The sequence below is a fragment of the Myodes glareolus genome, chromosome 22 (assembly GCF_982192425.1).
Source record: "Myodes glareolus chromosome 22, mMyoGla1.1, whole genome shotgun sequence".
In the NCBI taxonomy this organism is placed as follows: Eukaryota; Metazoa; Chordata; class Mammalia; order Rodentia; family Cricetidae; genus Myodes; species Myodes glareolus.
The window spans coordinates 52,496,715-52,512,556 of NC_142047.1; the positions used below are offsets into that span (position 1 = coordinate 52,496,715).

General features: G+C 52.1%; 2 protein-coding genes across 2 annotated transcripts; both read left to right on the forward strand.

Annotated features, from left to right (window-relative positions):
* The first annotated feature begins 1,686 nt into the window (after positions 1-1,686).
* On the forward strand, positions 1,687-5,294 carry Mc1r (melanocortin 1 receptor). Its single transcript, XM_048437544.3, has one exon. The coding sequence runs from the start codon at positions 2,155-2,157 to the stop codon at positions 3,106-3,108; it is 954 nt and encodes a 317-aa protein (XP_048293501.1). The 5' UTR covers positions 1,687-2,154; the 3' UTR covers positions 3,109-5,294.
* A 787-nt stretch (positions 5,295-6,081) lies between these two features.
* Tubb3 (tubulin beta 3 class III) lies at positions 6,082-14,203 on the forward strand. The gene is made up of 4 exons (XM_048437542.3): positions 6,082-6,235; positions 11,014-11,122; positions 11,516-11,626; positions 12,774-14,203. Exons 1-4 carry the CDS (start codon positions 6,179-6,181, stop codon positions 13,847-13,849), a joined length of 1,353 nt encoding a protein of 450 aa, XP_048293499.1. The 5' UTR covers positions 6,082-6,178; the 3' UTR covers positions 13,850-14,203.
* Positions 14,204-15,842: the final 1,639 nt, after the last annotated feature.

Below are 15,842 nucleotides of genomic sequence, written 5' to 3' on the forward strand. Positions count from 1 at the left end.
GCATGAACACGATTTGTGAAGCAGGTTCACCAGTTTGAAAAATGGCTTGGCCAGATCCACTAAACCTGAAGATAGACCTCATGCCTGCAGTGTTCCATTGGTAGGTAACATTCAACGTAAGCACATGCCTGTGTCTGCCGATGATGTCCAGCAAGACCTGCCAACAGCACTGATCAGGATAAGGTTGGCCACAAGCTGCCAAATGTCCTGAGCCTTTCACATGCTGAATACCACAGCCTGAATGTCTTAGTTACCCGAATAACAAGGTGACCCTTGGTGTGAACACAGTATAAACTGAAAGATGCCATGTCAATGTAATGTTCCAAGATCGACAAAACGGATAGTGCTGAGGTCCAGAAAGGCCCAACGTAACTGATAGAAATTGTATTTTATTTATCGATTTGGGAACGTAGTCCTGACCATGCTCTAATGTTTGTGGATACTCATCTAGTTCATGTGGACTTTCACAGTGGCTGTTCTATATGGGCACCTTATGACCAGGCGCTGCCAAAGTAGGTAAGAGAAAGCAGACAGACGTCTAGCTGCTGCACACTTTTAATATGAGCACTCTGGCAGCAAATCGCTGTTCGGGACCAGCCTACTCTACCTGCTCTACCAAGTGAATTCCAGGCCAGCCAGGGTTACATAATAAATAGTGAGAGCCTGTCTCTGAAAAACAAGTAACAAGAATGGACTTTTAACGCTAGTATCACAAACACTAAGTGCAGTCCGGCTAATTCCTGCCTCTAATTCCACTGCTGGCTTTCTTACCTTATTTTCTTCACCTGCATGGAAAGGAGCATCTTGTGCTGATGAGAAAGCAGCAGGTGCCATGGAGAAAGCCCAGCAGCGGCTAGGGGTGAGCTGGGGTGGGTTGGTACCACCCCTGCCTGATGTCCTGACCACTATGAATAGTCACATGCCCAGCTACTGGCCCACAGAGTCTACTCTGATGTAGTTCCTGGCTCCAGGGCTGGCATGTGCTCCACAGAGGAAATGGGACTTCTGGAAGGAAGGGTTGTACCCTGGGGAGAGGAGGGATTCATGAGTGTAAGAGAAGGCCGTAACTAAAGAATGCTATTGGATAGCCTCAGGCTCCCCTCTACTCAGCTCCCAGGAAGTGACAAGCTTCCTGCCACACCCAGAACTGTAGCTAAAGGAGGCTTTAGCAATCTTGGGGCCTTGAAGGACCCTGCCCGCGCTCATCTGAGCCCATTGGTATAGGTCTTTTGCTTAGCTTAGCTCTGCCTGAAGTCCCTACAGTTGTCATTGATTCTCAAAGTTCTCCTCGGTTCAGCCTTGAATTCAAGCTATCTTGACCTCCATAGCTGAGTTGGTGCTCTGTGTACACATCTCCCACTTCAGATAGAAGTGTCACTGCCCCTGGCATGCTGAGGGTGGGAGTTAGGGTGCCCAGTTCACAACCTGTGACTGTGCCCGAGGCAGAGCAGCATGAGAGGAAGGAGGTCAAAGACAACTCAGGAAAGTGGTATAGAGATAGGTTTGGGGGTTTAGGTAGGGCTGCACAGGGCAGGTCCTGGTGAGACTGGATGCCTGATTTGGTGAGTCTACGGGGGCTTTGAACACAAAGGGAAATGCAGTACCCTGTGCCAGGTCTGGAGCCAGTTCTCCAGTTTTTGGGTGCTGCTTATGCCCTCTAGAGGCAGTCCAGGGTGCTGGGGCACATGCCCGTCATGTGGCCACCCTGAGGAGGAGGGGCGAGTTAAAAGATTCAGAGAAAGGCTCCATTCTTCCCCCGACCTCAGCCCACCCTGGCTTGGGGGAGGCAAGGGACCAAGAAGCTGGGAGGTGCTAAGTTTAGCAATGTCTGTATCCAAGTCACTTCCCAGGAGGAGGCAGCGAGGGCAGCAGAAGGTTGGGCTCCTTTACACAGGTAGCTAGGCTTCATGAGCAGAGCTCAGAGTCGCAGCCCGGAAGCGTCTAGACTCTGCCTGTGCCATGCCTAGGCTGACCTGTCCAGCCGGAAAGAGGGCGAGTGTGAAGGAAAGTTGGAGAGTGCCCAGATGGAAAGAGGCGGGTGTGAGGAGCGTCAGAGACCCCTGATGACACCATGAGCCCAACGGGACACTGGGAGGCTGATACCACCTGGAGCTGAAGCCTCCCCTGACTGCTTCCTACTTCCTGGACAAGACTATGCCCACTCAGGGGCCCCAGAAGAGGCTTCTGGGTTCTCTCAACTCCACCTCCACAGTCACCCCTCACCTTGGACTGGCCACCAACCAGACAGGGCCTTGGTGCCTGCAGGTGTCTATCCCAGATGGCCTCTTCCTCAGCCTGGGGCTGGTGAGTCTGGTGGAGAACGTGCTGGTCGTGATAGCCATCACCAAAAACCGCAACCTGCACTCACCCATGTATTGCTTCATCTGCTGTCTGGCCCTGTCTGACCTGATGGTGAGTATAAGCATCGTGCTGGAGACTGCCATCATCCTGCTCCTGGAGGCAGGGGCCCTGGTGACCCAGGCTGCTTTGGTGCAGCAGCTGGACAATGTCATGGATGTGCTCATCTGTGGCTCCATGGTGTCCAGCCTGTGCTTCCTCGGTGTCATCGCCATAGATCGCTACATCTCCATCTTCTACGCCCTGCGTTACCACAGCATTGTGACACTGCCCCGGGCACGACGGGCCATTGTGGGCATCTGGGTGGCCAGCATCTTCTTCAGCACCCTCTTTATCACCTACTACAATCACACAGCCGTCCTCCTCTGCCTTGTCACTTTCTTTCTGGCGATGCTGGCTCTCATGGCCATTCTGTATGTCCATATGCTCACTCGAGCTTGCCAGCATGCTCAGGGGATCGCCCGGCTCCACAAGAGGCAGCGCTCTGCCCGCCAAGGCTTCTGCCTTAAGGGTGCCGCCACCCTCACTATCCTTCTGGGGATTTTCTTCCTGTGCTGGGGCCCCTTCTTCCTGCATCTCTTACTCATCGTCCTGTGCCCTCAGCACCCCACCTGCAGCTGCATCTTTAAGAACTTCAACCTCTTCCTGATTCTCATCATCTTCAGCTCCATCGTTGACCCCCTCATCTATGCTTTTCGCAGTCAGGAGCTCCGCATGACACTCAGGGAGGTGCTGCTGTGCTCATGGTGAGCAGGGAGGTGGCTTTTGGTCTCATGGCCAGGGCGCTGGGCAGAGGGTGGCAATGATACCCCATGGGCTGCGTCCTGTGAGACCACAGGTACTGTCATGCCTTCCCGGTCTCTATTTGTCGAAGGGCAGATTAGATGAGCTTTAAAATAGAAACACAAACTGCCTGGGACCAGAAGGAAGGGTAAATGTGACTGCAGGGGTCATCCAGGGTAGCTGTGGGGAATGGAAGAAATGGGATGGGGATTCTAGCTCCAGGCAAGGGTCAGACCACAGGCTCCTGAAAAGACAGTCCCTACCTCTGGGGAGCTTCGCCTCTACTCAGTGACTAGGCGGCCCCACCCAGCTCCTCAGGTCACTCAGGCTGGGCCCTCTACTGCTGGGATGAACAGAAAGTTTCTGAATTAAAAGAATGACAAGAGCCGTAAAGGAGCACTACTCCTGGTGAGGGCTTCTGAAAGGGGAATTTGTGACCGGGAAAATCCAGCCGTAGCCATGCAGTAGGCTGTTCAAGCAAGCGAGGCCCTTCCTCAATAAAGGGACCAGCACTGCAGAACGTACACTTGAGTAATGGGACTGACCTAGAGACTAGTCGTGGTTCATGGCAATCCCGAGAGCTGGGACCCCCCCGAGAGGTGGGACCCAACTGCTCACACAGACACACACACAGACACACACACACACACACACACACACACACACACACACACACACACCCGCCAAGTGCCTCCTCTGGCCTCCATTGGCCTATTAGTGACAGAACCTGTGGCTCTGAGCCAGAAAGCCATTGAAATGCTAAGCTCAGAGGGAGCCTCAGCACCATCTTCCCTAGCTCTGTCTGGAAGTTGCTTCAAGTTTGAGTGGGGAAAGGGTAAGGACAGCAGTCAGGACAGTAAGAAGGGAGTCTCAAAAGCCACGGATGCCTGCCTGCATTAGGAATTCACAGTCCGGAAGCACACCAAATACCCTAATCAGCCCCACTTGGCTTCCTCTGTATTACAAACGCCAGAACAGAGCAAGGAGCTGCAGGTTCAGAAGCCTCCGCTTTACCTCTCTGGTGACAAGACTGTTCAGGCTCCTTCCAATTCAGCCATCCACTGCAGCAGGACCAGAGTCCCAGCCCCTGATGGGGCCCACCTGTAACCTCGGCCAGAGCCTGCCCCTTTCCTGACCTCATTCCTCCAGCACCTTCAGCCATAGCACCACCGAGCTACCCTGAGGAGCCTGTAGCAAAGCATAGGTCAGGGTTGGGGTCTGTTTCTGTTCAACACTGCCCTCCTGGGAGAGACTGGCAGGGCCAGTGCTCTACCAGCCTAGGGAAGTATTTAGACTGTGGCTCTCAGGTTAGAGGAGGTGCCTAGGAGCGCGAGGGTATCTGAGTCCCAGGGAGTGGCACATGGGGTGAGCTACAGTTCTTGCTGCTGTGAAATGGCAGACTCCCCAAGCCCTTCTACTGCTACAACCTGAAATTCCTACTGCAGAGTCTATATTGGGTCCCCCACCGATGCTAAGCACTCCACTGTCCTCCTCCCTGGGGTGGCCTCAGTCTGGACTAATATGCCCTCAACCACCTCTAAGACGGAGTGGCAACAAGCCAGACCCTATCCACACTATCAGCTCCAGCCTTGCTGGACTGAGGTTAGAAGCTGGTTCCCGGCAGGGCCAGCCTTTGCTGGAAGACAGGATCGTGAGTCAGCCTTTATCCTGGCACTGTAGCTCTCTGGGGACACGGGGATATGGCCTGGCCTGATGTCATCTGACAGGGAGGCAGCCCAGGCCTCTGAATGCATCTTCCCTGTCCAGACAAGGAGACAGAGCCAGATGCTCACCCAGGACTTCTTGAACCAGGCCAGCTGGAAACCAGCTACAAAAAGCCACATCATGGACACATTGTGGGGGAGGAGCATCTCTTGAGAACAAAAGACCCATTTCTAAACTCAGCTAACTCAGAAGCTTATCCTCAGAGAAGAGTTGTACACAGCCACTCTATCCAGCACACGCCTGTGCAAACTGGACAAAGGCACCGGCAGGTTGCTTTTAGCTGCTCTTGTGAAATGAATGTTTTTGGACCATCTATGTGTGGTAGTACTATCTCAAACTCTTCCAGAACTTCTGCCATTGAAATATCAAAAAGTCCCCATGAGGTGTCACTGGCTATAGATGAATATTAAATCAGTGTTGTATATGAACACATTGCATGTCTTCTTCAGACCGGTTGGCTCTTCCTCCCAATGGGCCCCCTCCACACACAGTCAGTGTCCTTACCTAGTAGCTCCAGCTCACTCTATGCCCCCTTTTTGCCTTCACTTGTACCAAAAGTGAAAGGGAGGATACCAATGACATCAGGAATGGTTCAGGCAGAAGACATTGTTCAGCATCCTCCACTGACTGGCTTATATCTCCTTAAGTGAATTTTCCACGCAGATATTCAAGAAACAGGGTTACTTGCCAGAAACTGTGCATCCTCGTATCCCAGGTACATCTGCACCCTCATGCCAACCCTTTGTGGAGCAAGGGACTGGTAGCCCTTTCTCCTCCAGAAAACAGTGACCTCAGAGTTGGAGCTAAAATCCACCACCTTCCTGACTTGCGTTCCCAGTTCTGCACAGAAATATCAAGGAGGCTCCAGCTTTCCCAAGCTCGCACACCCCAAGGAACCCAGCAAACTCAGAGAATATGGGTCTTGATTCTTAAGCACGTGAGAGTAAAAAAGACCTTCTTCACAAAGCTGCAGGGTGGGGTTGGGGCAGGGACGAAATGGGGAGGGTAGCTACTGGGGTGGGGCATTGAGGAACCTGGGCTCTCTATTGTCCCCAGAGCCGAAGGCCCTCCGGTGGCCCCTCCTCCGAAGGCGCGGCCAGACATGCTCCGCATTGTGCGGGCGGATCTCGATGCGTGGTGCTGATGCTGCAGAGCCTGCCGCATTCTGCGGCAGCGCCCCAGCATTGGTTGGCAGCACTGACATCAGCTAGCGAGGGCGGGGCAGCCTCTTATAAGAGGGCGCGGCAGAGGCCACCGATCCTCCGCAGCCCGCTGTCCGCCTGCTTCTCAACTCAAGCCGTTTGAAGTCAGCATGAGGGAGATCGTGCACATCCAGGCCGGCCAGTGCGGCAACCAGATAGGGGCCAAGGTGAGGCTGAGCCGTCCGGCGTCCTGCGTCCCCACGAGGGCCAGCCCCGGGAGGGGGGGGGAGGAGAAAGAAACTGTTCTGGAAGCCTCCAGCGGAACAAAGGGAGGAGCCCAGCCCCTTGCCCGGCTCCTGGGACCCTGGGATCCCCAATCAGCTCCCCTCACTCGCGTCACTTTGCTCCGCACCTAGGTGGCTGCGGACAGCTAGCGGCAAACCCTTCTGACTTTCACTTCCATCCATTCTGCTCACCCACACACACCATGGCTCCAGCAGGTACAGTGGATATGGTTGGGGGCGCCGACTGGGCGTGGCCTTCTTTGAGACTGCCACTTAAGCCTTGAGTAAGATGGGTGTGTCGGGCAACTTTGGGTGGGGCTCTCCCCTAAAGCCATAATGACTGTACATGCCCGAACCCCTACTGAAGAACTGGACGGTCTTCAAGAAGCAAGGCCGCCCTCACATCCTCAGCCTTGCTCAGAACACCCTCAGCTTCCTTGCCCCACCCTGTTCCTTTGTTGGAGGGGTTGGGCCTGGACTCCGATGACCTTGGTCCAGAACTGGATTCTCCCTATTTTTTGCAAATCTCCCATCTCTAACTGCTCCCTCCCAGAGCCTCCCACTGGGGATTGAGCACAGAACAAAGCCGACTGCAAGGATGGCCTGTTTCTCCTCTATTGTTAGCCCCCCACCAGGTGTTGAAGCCTAGGCAAAAAGGGGGGGGAGGGTTGGTGCAGTGACTCTGCATCCCGACTATGATTAGTGAGGTAGCTGTCCTGTTTCCACGCCCTAGGATTCCTTACTCAAGGTCACGCAGCCAGTGGGAGACAGAACCGCTTGATGATCCCTGCAGAAGCCCAACTTGGGATTGGGTTGGGTCTGGGTGGGTGGGGTCAGCTACCTCCTTCTTCTCCCTTCTGAACTATTGTTTGAGCTCCATATTTGAGAGGAGCTTTGTCCAGGCGGATGCTGGACGCTAGACGCGGCTCGGCGTATAGCTAGTTCCCAAAGGAGGAGGTGGGATAGACAGGTCCTGGAAGGGAGGGGACAGAAGCAAAGATTACCTCTGGAGGCTGTTGCCATAGAAACCGGGCAGGAACAAAAAGCTAATTACCATGGGCTGGGGCGGTCACGTGGCTGACATGTAAATTGCAAGTTTGGCTCTAGGGTGGAGGTTCCTCTAGTTAGGGGGTGGGGAGGGAAGCAGCACCAGGGAGGCTCCCTAATCACTGAAGAGACAGCTGTTCCTATTCTAGAGAGGAACTTGGGGAGGGGGCTTGCAGGGGAAGCCCAAGATCAAATCAGGACTCCTGGGGTAATCACTGACAGCTGCCCCCGCCTGAAGGGAGGGTGAGCGCTCATTAATGTGGTCACAGGTGCCAGGCCTTCCGTGAACATCTGCGCCTGGAAAGGCCAGGGGTGAGTGGGGGAGGGGACCCTGCGATCCCAAGGCCTGTTGGGTGGTTCTCCTGTACTAGCACTGGTGCTGTGCTGTGCTCACACTGCCTCCTGTTTAGCAAGGGCCTGGAAATCAGGTCCGTACCCAGACCAGACTCTGTCCGTCCCAGAAATGGGAGTTCCGAATGCCAGACTCAGCAGAGCTTGGTCTGCTTCTCAGCACTGTGGCCCTTAGGCCACAGTTTTTATTCTTTTGAGGCTTTTGATGTGTGTGCTTTTTTTTTTTAATTACATGTTTTTAAATTTTGAATACCTGATCCTTTTTTAACAGGGCAAACAATGAGTAAACTATCTGGGCAGGCGTGTCTTCCTTTCCCATTGTCTCCCTGCATGGGTGTAGTAGTCAGTATGAGGCCCTCTGACCTAGAAGATCCCCCAGAGACCCGACAGAAGGGCGGGCCAGGCCCTGTGGGGATTGACTCGCTTTGCGTCTGCCCCAGGCCATTTGAACTTCCTTGGCCAGATTTACTTCCTGTATTGCAGCTGGCTTTAGGGTCCCTGGTGTTAGCTGCAGCGGGGAAAGTTTTCCCTGCCACCTGAAGCAGCTGAGGGAGTGAGCGTCAAGGGCTGGTTTTCTGCTTGTGGGTCCTTGGGTGGTGCCTATCTTGGCACAAAGGGCCACTGGCTTCAGAGAGGTGACTGGGCAGAGGTGTGGGTGGCGTGGAGACAAGAAGTGTGAGGTCAGGAGGAAATGCTTGGAAGCAACAGAAGAGGTGCATCAGCAATGCATAAGGTCACTGTCTCCTGGGAGTGAAGCCCTGGGTGTGTGTGGTGTGGGTATCACCCTCCCTTAAGGCTGAGAAAGATGAAGGTTCTAGATGTTGAGTCACTTGCCTTGGATCACACCATGGATTGGAGCAAGGCAGGAATTTTAGTATAGGTGTGTGCAGATGTGTCAAGGTGGGTGGTGACATGGGCCCTCACCTAGGAGCAGAAATGACTGGGCCACCCTTTTTGTTTCTTTTGCTGGGGCCTGGGATCCTAGATTCATTCTCCTATAAAGACGTCCCCTAGAAAATATCTTTATATGGTGCCTTTGTCTACACTTCTTGTGTGTGCCCCACTGGCTGCCTGAGTACCACCCCACCCAAGCAGGAACCTTTGGAGGGTATAGTCCACCTGAGCGCCAATGGACCTGGTGAGTCCCAGTGGAACTGAATATCTTTGGGGGCTCGTGGATTTTCCTGCGGGAGTCATGCATCCCAACTCTGCACTCATGTCCCACTACCCTGCTGTCTTCAGAGGCCCGCACCCCAAGAGGGTCAGCACCGTGGACAGCAGCGCTGCGGTTTGCTGACTGGAATCTGGAGGCTAAGGGACTTTAGATTGGGTTCCCAACACCTGGTGGTTTTCTTTTCTGTAGTGATGCTCCTTGACTTAAATAAGTCTATTCATTTAATTTAAATAAGTCTACTCATTTAATTTAATTAAGTCTATTCATTTACTTATTAAATATTATACGTAGAATATTCTATATATTCTATTATGTTATTTTATGTTAGCATCTTAATATGTAGCCCAGACTGGCCTTGAACTCATGATCCTCCAGCCTCAGCCTTCTAAGTACTGGGTTTGCAGCTCTGTACCATTGCAGCAAGGAATATTTTATTTTGAATTACGTTTTATTACTTTTAATCTACAAAAGCAGTTGTTGGCTAGAGGTGTGGCTCAGTGATGAGGCATTAGTCTGTCTAGCATGCAAGCGGCCTTGAAGTTGCTCTCCAGCAGAGCGAACAAAGCAGAACCTGAAAACTACAGAGACCTGAGCATGCTGCTGCACACGCGCAGTACCAGCGACCCCAGAGACTGAGGCAGGGAGATTAAGGTTGCTTTAGCTTGGGTGACAGATCAAGAACCTTGTTTCAGTTTTGTGTTTCTTTGTTTGGTCTACAGAGTGAGCTCCAGGATAGCCAAGATGACACAGAGAAACTCTGTTTCAAAAATAAATATATAAAATGAAAAATGATAAATAAAATAAAAGCCAACGTGCACGTGACAACTCCAACAACACCAAAGGGTTGACAGTAAAAATGCCCTTTTTCTCAACCCCAAGACCACGTCCCCAGGATGTCTCTAAGACATCTAAATATAGACAGCACATGCAGACTGTTTCCTAAGCTTCTTTCAACCCTGGGCAATCTTTTTCTCCACACGACTCCCAGGTAGAGGTCTTTTGTTTCTCTAGGCCTTTATATTGTTAACTTATCTGCAAGTCTCTCGAGCTCCTAGCAGTGATGAAGGGTGTTGCGGCCAAGGTGGCTGCTGCTGGCCTGGTACTCTATGTGCCCTGATGAAGCGTCTTCCTGTCTGTATGCCTTTCCTTCCCGGGCCCCCAGGACTATATAACAGTGATGACTATCTGCGGCTGTTACTCCTATGCTCTATGCGATTAACTGTGTTCGCACAAGAACCTGTTGTCCTGGGGCCAGCCCAGTGTATGGAGGACACTACAGCATAAGGAGCCCTTGTGCGGCTGCTGTGAACTCTGAATCTTAGACCTTGCTCTGTGCTGTCTTGCCCTGCTGAAGTGATGCTGGCAGTGGCTGTTCTGAAGAGCATTGTGGTCTTGTGCAAGGGACTCACTACCTGAGGGTTAGCAGCTTGTGAGCCAATGATCCTGGGTGTTGCCAGGCTCCTAGATAAGGTAGGTGCATGACCCTTAGACAAGCCATTCTTATCAAGACAGGGTTTTTCTGTGTAACACTCCTAGCTGGCTGTCCTGGAACTTAGCTCTTGTAGACCAGGCTGGCCTCGAACTCACAGAGATCCATCTGTCACTGCCTCAGCCAAGCCATTCTGCTGCTGGAGACTCCTGAGGGCTCTTCTGCAGATCCAGTTGTGGATCACACGTGATAACATACCAGGCACCCATGGAACCTGTCCGTGTAAATGTTTTGCACTGGCATTGAGGGTCACAGGTAGTGACTAAGAACCCGATGCTGAATCCAACTGGCTCTATCACCTGCTCTGGGCAGATTTCTACCTTCTGTGTGCCTTCAGTTCCTTTCTTGAAAAGTAAGAATAAAAAATGACCTCAGGAGAGATCTGCATTTCCCTACAGGTGCAGCACTGGGTAGAACCTGCCAGTGTGGGCTGAGTCCTAGTCCACCCTGGGGGCCTGGTAATGTTAGCCAGATAATGCAGAGTAGGTATGCATTTTCATTCTTTTCTAAAGCCTTATGCTGGGTCTAGTAAGGTCCCAAAGTTTTACTTTTGCACCAAGTTTTACTTTTGCACCGAGGGCTTTAAGACTTCAGAACGGCAAAGACGTACTAGTAGGGTCACAAGCGCCCGCTGAAGTCTCTTCTCCTGTCCTTATACAGTTCTGGGAGGTCATCAGTGATGAGCACGGCATAGACCCCAGTGGCAACTATGTGGGCGACTCCGACCTGCAGCTGGAGCGCATCAGCGTGTACTACAATGAGGCCTCCTGTGAGTACCACTCCATGTCCATTCTGACCCTGGCAAGAAGGGCCCTTGGGTAAATAGAGCCCTAGCATTCACTGACCAAGAACCTAGCAGGTATGACTGTAAATGAGGCACCCAAACTCACAGCGTCAAAAATGACTACCCTGGAGTAAGATGCAAATGTATTTAATGATAACGATGGCCTTGAGTAGTCCAGGGACGAGGACAGGCAAGACTTGATTCTACCTGTCCTGGGTGTCAGTCATTACACTCATAGCCAGGCCAGAGCTTACTATTGGTAGAACAAGTTCCAGCCCTTACTAAGTGCAGGAGACTGGCAGGCTGAGGGCAGGATTCAGAGGGAGGTAGATTTCCCTAACTCTTTAACTCACACCACTGACTCCTCTTTCCTCTCAGCTCACAAGTATGTGCCCAGAGCCATTCTGGTGGATCTGGAACCCGGAACCATGGATAGCGTGCGGTCTGGAGCCTTTGGACACCTCTTCAGGCCCGACAACTTTATCTTTGGTAAGTTCCCCTGCTCCAAGCTCTGATGACAGAAACCGGGTGGAGGGCAAAAATGACTTTCCATATTACAGTGGACAGTAGAGGTCCAGATACAGGGTTCTGGGTAGGAAATAATCCCTCTCAATGTTTTACAAAGAATAACATATAAAGCACAAGCTTTTGGAATTATTACAGAGTTGTGGGGACAAAAGTAGGGACACCGGACTGGGCGGTGGTGGCACACAACTTTAATCCCAGCACTCGGGAGGCAGAAGCAGGCAAATCTCTGTGAGTTTGAGGCCAGCCTGGTCTACAGAGGGAGTTCCAATGACAGCTAGGGCTATGCAGAGAAATTTTGTCTTGAAAAACAAAACAAAACAAAAGTCTCTGGAGGACTCCAGTTTATGAGCGCGTGTCAAGAGGTCAAGTTGTCCTTGAGCCTATGCCCCGTGAGAGACAAAGGAAGACAGTCTTGCATCTCTCCTTTCAGGACTCTAGCATCTTGAGTCAGTAAAACAGCTCGATAGGTAACGAGGCTTGTGATCAAACCTGATGATCTGAGTTCAATCCCCGGGATCCAGGTGGTAGAAAGAGAGAACCAACCCCTTTAAGTTGTCCTCTGACCTTCACACGTGTGCCAGGGCATGTGCACACCCACACATGTACGCATACCCAACACATACATATTCTCTCTCTCTCTAAAGAAACAGATATGTCGTTGTGTTTAAAGACTTTGGTACTAGACTAGCACGTGCCAGTTCTTAGCCAGTCCTCGGTCACAATAGATACTCAGGGTTTCCTTTTATTCTGGCTTAGAGGGATGAGGTGACTGAATTAAGGACAGCCTTCATCTCCCTTCAAGGTCTCAGCAGACCTTGGGAGGAAAGGTGAGCCAGAGAGGAAGGCTGAGCTATTCATCTGAGACATCCTTGAGAGATAGCAAGGCTCTCATCTCATCCCAGATTCTCCATACCCTGTTCACAGCGTCTGCAGCTGAGATCCCCACAACTCAACAGTGATGCCCAGGGTGGAGTGAGAAGGCGTGTTAGCCCAGTGTGCATTTTACAGACCACAGGGGAACCAACGTACTTCCGGGGTGTCTGGCGGGTCCTGAGGTCTGCTGTAGACCCTTGACTTTGCCCATCACCTGCTTCTTCTGTCTCTACAGGTCAGAGCGGTGCTGGCAACAACTGGGCCAAAGGGCACTATACTGAGGGCGCAGAGTTGGTGGACTCAGTCCTGGATGTCGTGCGGAAAGAGTGTGAAAACTGCGACTGCCTGCAGGGCTTCCAGCTGACACACTCGCTGGGCGGGGGCACAGGCTCAGGCATGGGCACGCTGCTCATCAGCAAGGTGCGTGAGGAGTACCCTGACCGCATCATGAACACCTTCAGCGTGGTGCCCTCGCCCAAAGTGTCGGACACTGTGGTGGAGCCCTACAATGCCACGCTGTCCATCCACCAGCTGGTGGAGAACACGGATGAAACCTACTGTATCGACAATGAGGCCCTCTACGACATCTGCTTCCGCACCCTCAAGTTGGCCACACCCACCTATGGGGACCTCAACCACCTTGTGTCTGCTACCATGAGTGGAGTCACTACCTCCCTTCGATTCCCCGGTCAACTCAACGCTGACCTCCGCAAGCTGGCTGTCAACATGGTGCCCTTCCCCCGCTTGCACTTCTTCATGCCTGGCTTTGCCCCACTTACAGCCCGGGGCAGCCAGCAGTACCGTGCCCTGACAGTTCCTGAGCTCACCCAGCAGATGTTTGATGCCAAGAACATGATGGCCGCCTGTGACCCGCGCCACGGCCGTTACCTGACCGTGGCCACTGTCTTCCGCGGGCGCATGTCCATGAAGGAGGTGGATGAGCAGATGCTGGCCATCCAGAGTAAGAACAGTAGCTACTTCGTGGAGTGGATCCCCAACAATGTCAAGGTAGCGGTGTGCGACATCCCACCCCGTGGGCTCAAGATGTCGTCCACCTTCATTGGCAACAGCACGGCCATCCAGGAGCTGTTCAAACGCATCTCGGAGCAGTTCACAGCCATGTTCCGGCGCAAGGCCTTCCTGCACTGGTACACGGGCGAGGGCATGGATGAGATGGAGTTCACCGAGGCCGAGAGCAACATGAATGACCTGGTATCTGAGTACCAGCAGTACCAGGATGCCACAGCTGAGGAGGAGGGCGAAATGTATGAAGATGATGATGAGGAATCTGAAGCCCAGGGGCCCAAGTGAAGTTGCTCACAGCTGGGGTGTGGGGCCAAGTGGCAGCCAGGGCCAAACCAAGCAGCATCTGTCCCCCAGAGCCATCTAGCTACTGACACTGCCCCCAGCTTCGCTCCCCAGCAGCTCATTAGGGCATTCTAGGGCTCCCAGGTTAAAGTCCTTCAGTATTTATGGCCGTCCCCACCCCACAGGAGTCCACTTGGCTCTGTCCTCCCCATTTAGGCCACCTCTGTATTTGTGTTGCTCATTTGTCTCTGTTTTATTACGGCTCCAGGCCTGATGTTTTATGGTTTGTTTTGTTTTTTTACTGAGTTGTGTTTATATTTGGAGGGGGGTATACTTAATAAAGTCTCTGCTGTCAGATCTCTGCCTGGTACTGGAGAGTTCTTTGCCTTTGCCTTTTTCTGCCACTTTTTTTTTTTTTAAAGACAAGAACTAGGCTGAAGCATGTTTGATATAAAGCAGGTTTATTTTTGCTCTGGGAAAGACTAATTTAGAGCTATAAGGGAAGAGAGCAAGTATGGGCAGCCCTTCTCCTCCAGGGTGGTGACTAACTCTTGCGGCTAAGGTTTGTGCTAAAGGGTCTCCTTGGGCATCCCAGAGAGTGAGGGGAGGAGTTAGAGAAGGAAGTTTGCTTGGTTTAAATCCTCATCCCAGAACCCCTGGCACATCTGACTCAGAAAGCAGCTGTCCTGATCTCCCACAGGGTGTCGTGTTCAGCTTTCTGCCTGCTATCTAGGCTGACAGTCAAGTGTTAGCAGCCATATAAGGAAGCTGAAGCCTGAGACTTGAACCGGAGAGACAGGAAAGGGAAAACTGTTGGGAAGGCTGGTACTTGGCCTTTGAGAATGCGCTAGCTGGGGCTGGGATCCAACCATATGCTGGCTCCGTGTTCCCCCCAGTGGTGGTTTCCCGCAACTTCCGAATGCCCAATGTCCGGCTGCACAGAAAGTGTGGCGTTGCTAGAGATCCTTGCCCAGCGCTCTCCCTCCTCCAGAGAGGCCACTGTGAGTGTGCACAGCTGGGCGAAGGCAGAACTTCTAAACTGAGCCTCTGCCGCCCATCCTTGTGGGCAAGGGTGTTGTCAGAGCTTAAGCCCCTACCCTCTGCGTGGTGACACGCTGAGAGAACTTGGTGTACACGGCACCTTCTCACAGCTTCTCTCCGTGTGTGCGTCAGCCGTAGGTACCGAAGAACACAGACTGCAGAGCTGTTAGTCCTGGCTTCAGACTGGGGCTGCAGCTCCTAAAAGGGAAACATGTCTCCAGGCTGGGCTCTGGAGGTCAACACGGAAAAGTAAACAAAGGGCAATACTGTGCCGTCTCCACTGTGGCTGTGAAACACATTTCCCGGAAATTTAGTGACCTGACCTGAAGTCTAAATTAGTAATTTATCCTGTCTTACTAAATTTTTGTTTTTGAGACAGGGTCTCCTTACATCACCCTGGTTGTCCTGGAATTCACTATGTAAACCAGGCTGCCCTTGAACTCATAGAGATCCACCTGCCTCTGCCTCCTGAGTGCTGAGATTAAAGGCGTGCACCACCAGTGCTCAGCTCTGACACCGCTGCTTTCTCTTCCCATGGTGAATGTGGTAGAAATGGCAGATAGCAAATCCTGGCCTGGAGTCTTCCCCATTTACGTCCAGTGGTAGGGTGGTTCAGGGTGGTTATAGGTTTTTAAAAACAGAGCACTGTGGGCTAATGGATGTCTTTAATTTCAGTACTTTGGAGATAGAGGCAAGACAATTTCTGTGAATCAAGGTCAGCCTGGTCTACCTAGAGAGTTCCAGGACAGCCAGGACTACACAGAGAGACCCTATCTCATAAATAAATAAACAATAAATAAATAAATAAATAAAGTTGCTGGTGTAGCGGTGTATACCTGTAATCCCAACGCTCTGAGACCTGTCCAAAAAAAAAAGAAAGAAAGAAAGAAAGAAAGAAAAGGAAAGAAAGAAGAAACACACAAAAAAAGAAAACCTATTAAAGATGTGCTTACCT

Excerpts from the sequence above, each read along its gene's own strand:
- Tubb3 (XM_048437542.3), top strand. The coding sequence starts at position 6,179 with ATGAGGGAGATCGTGCACATCCAGGCCGGCCAGTGCGGCAACCAGATA. Across the intron at positions 6,236-11,013 it reads GCAACCAGATAGGGGCCAAG|TTCTGGGAGGTCATCAGTGA; the intron begins GTGAGGCTGAGC and ends GTCCTTATACAG. Across the intron at positions 11,123-11,515 it reads GTACTACAATGAGGCCTCCT|CTCACAAGTATGTGCCCAGA; the intron begins GTGAGTACCACT and ends CTTTCCTCTCAG.
- Mc1r (XM_048437544.3), top strand. The coding sequence starts at position 2,155 with ATGCCCACTCAGGGGCCCCAGAAGAGGCTTCTGGGTTCTCTCAACTCC.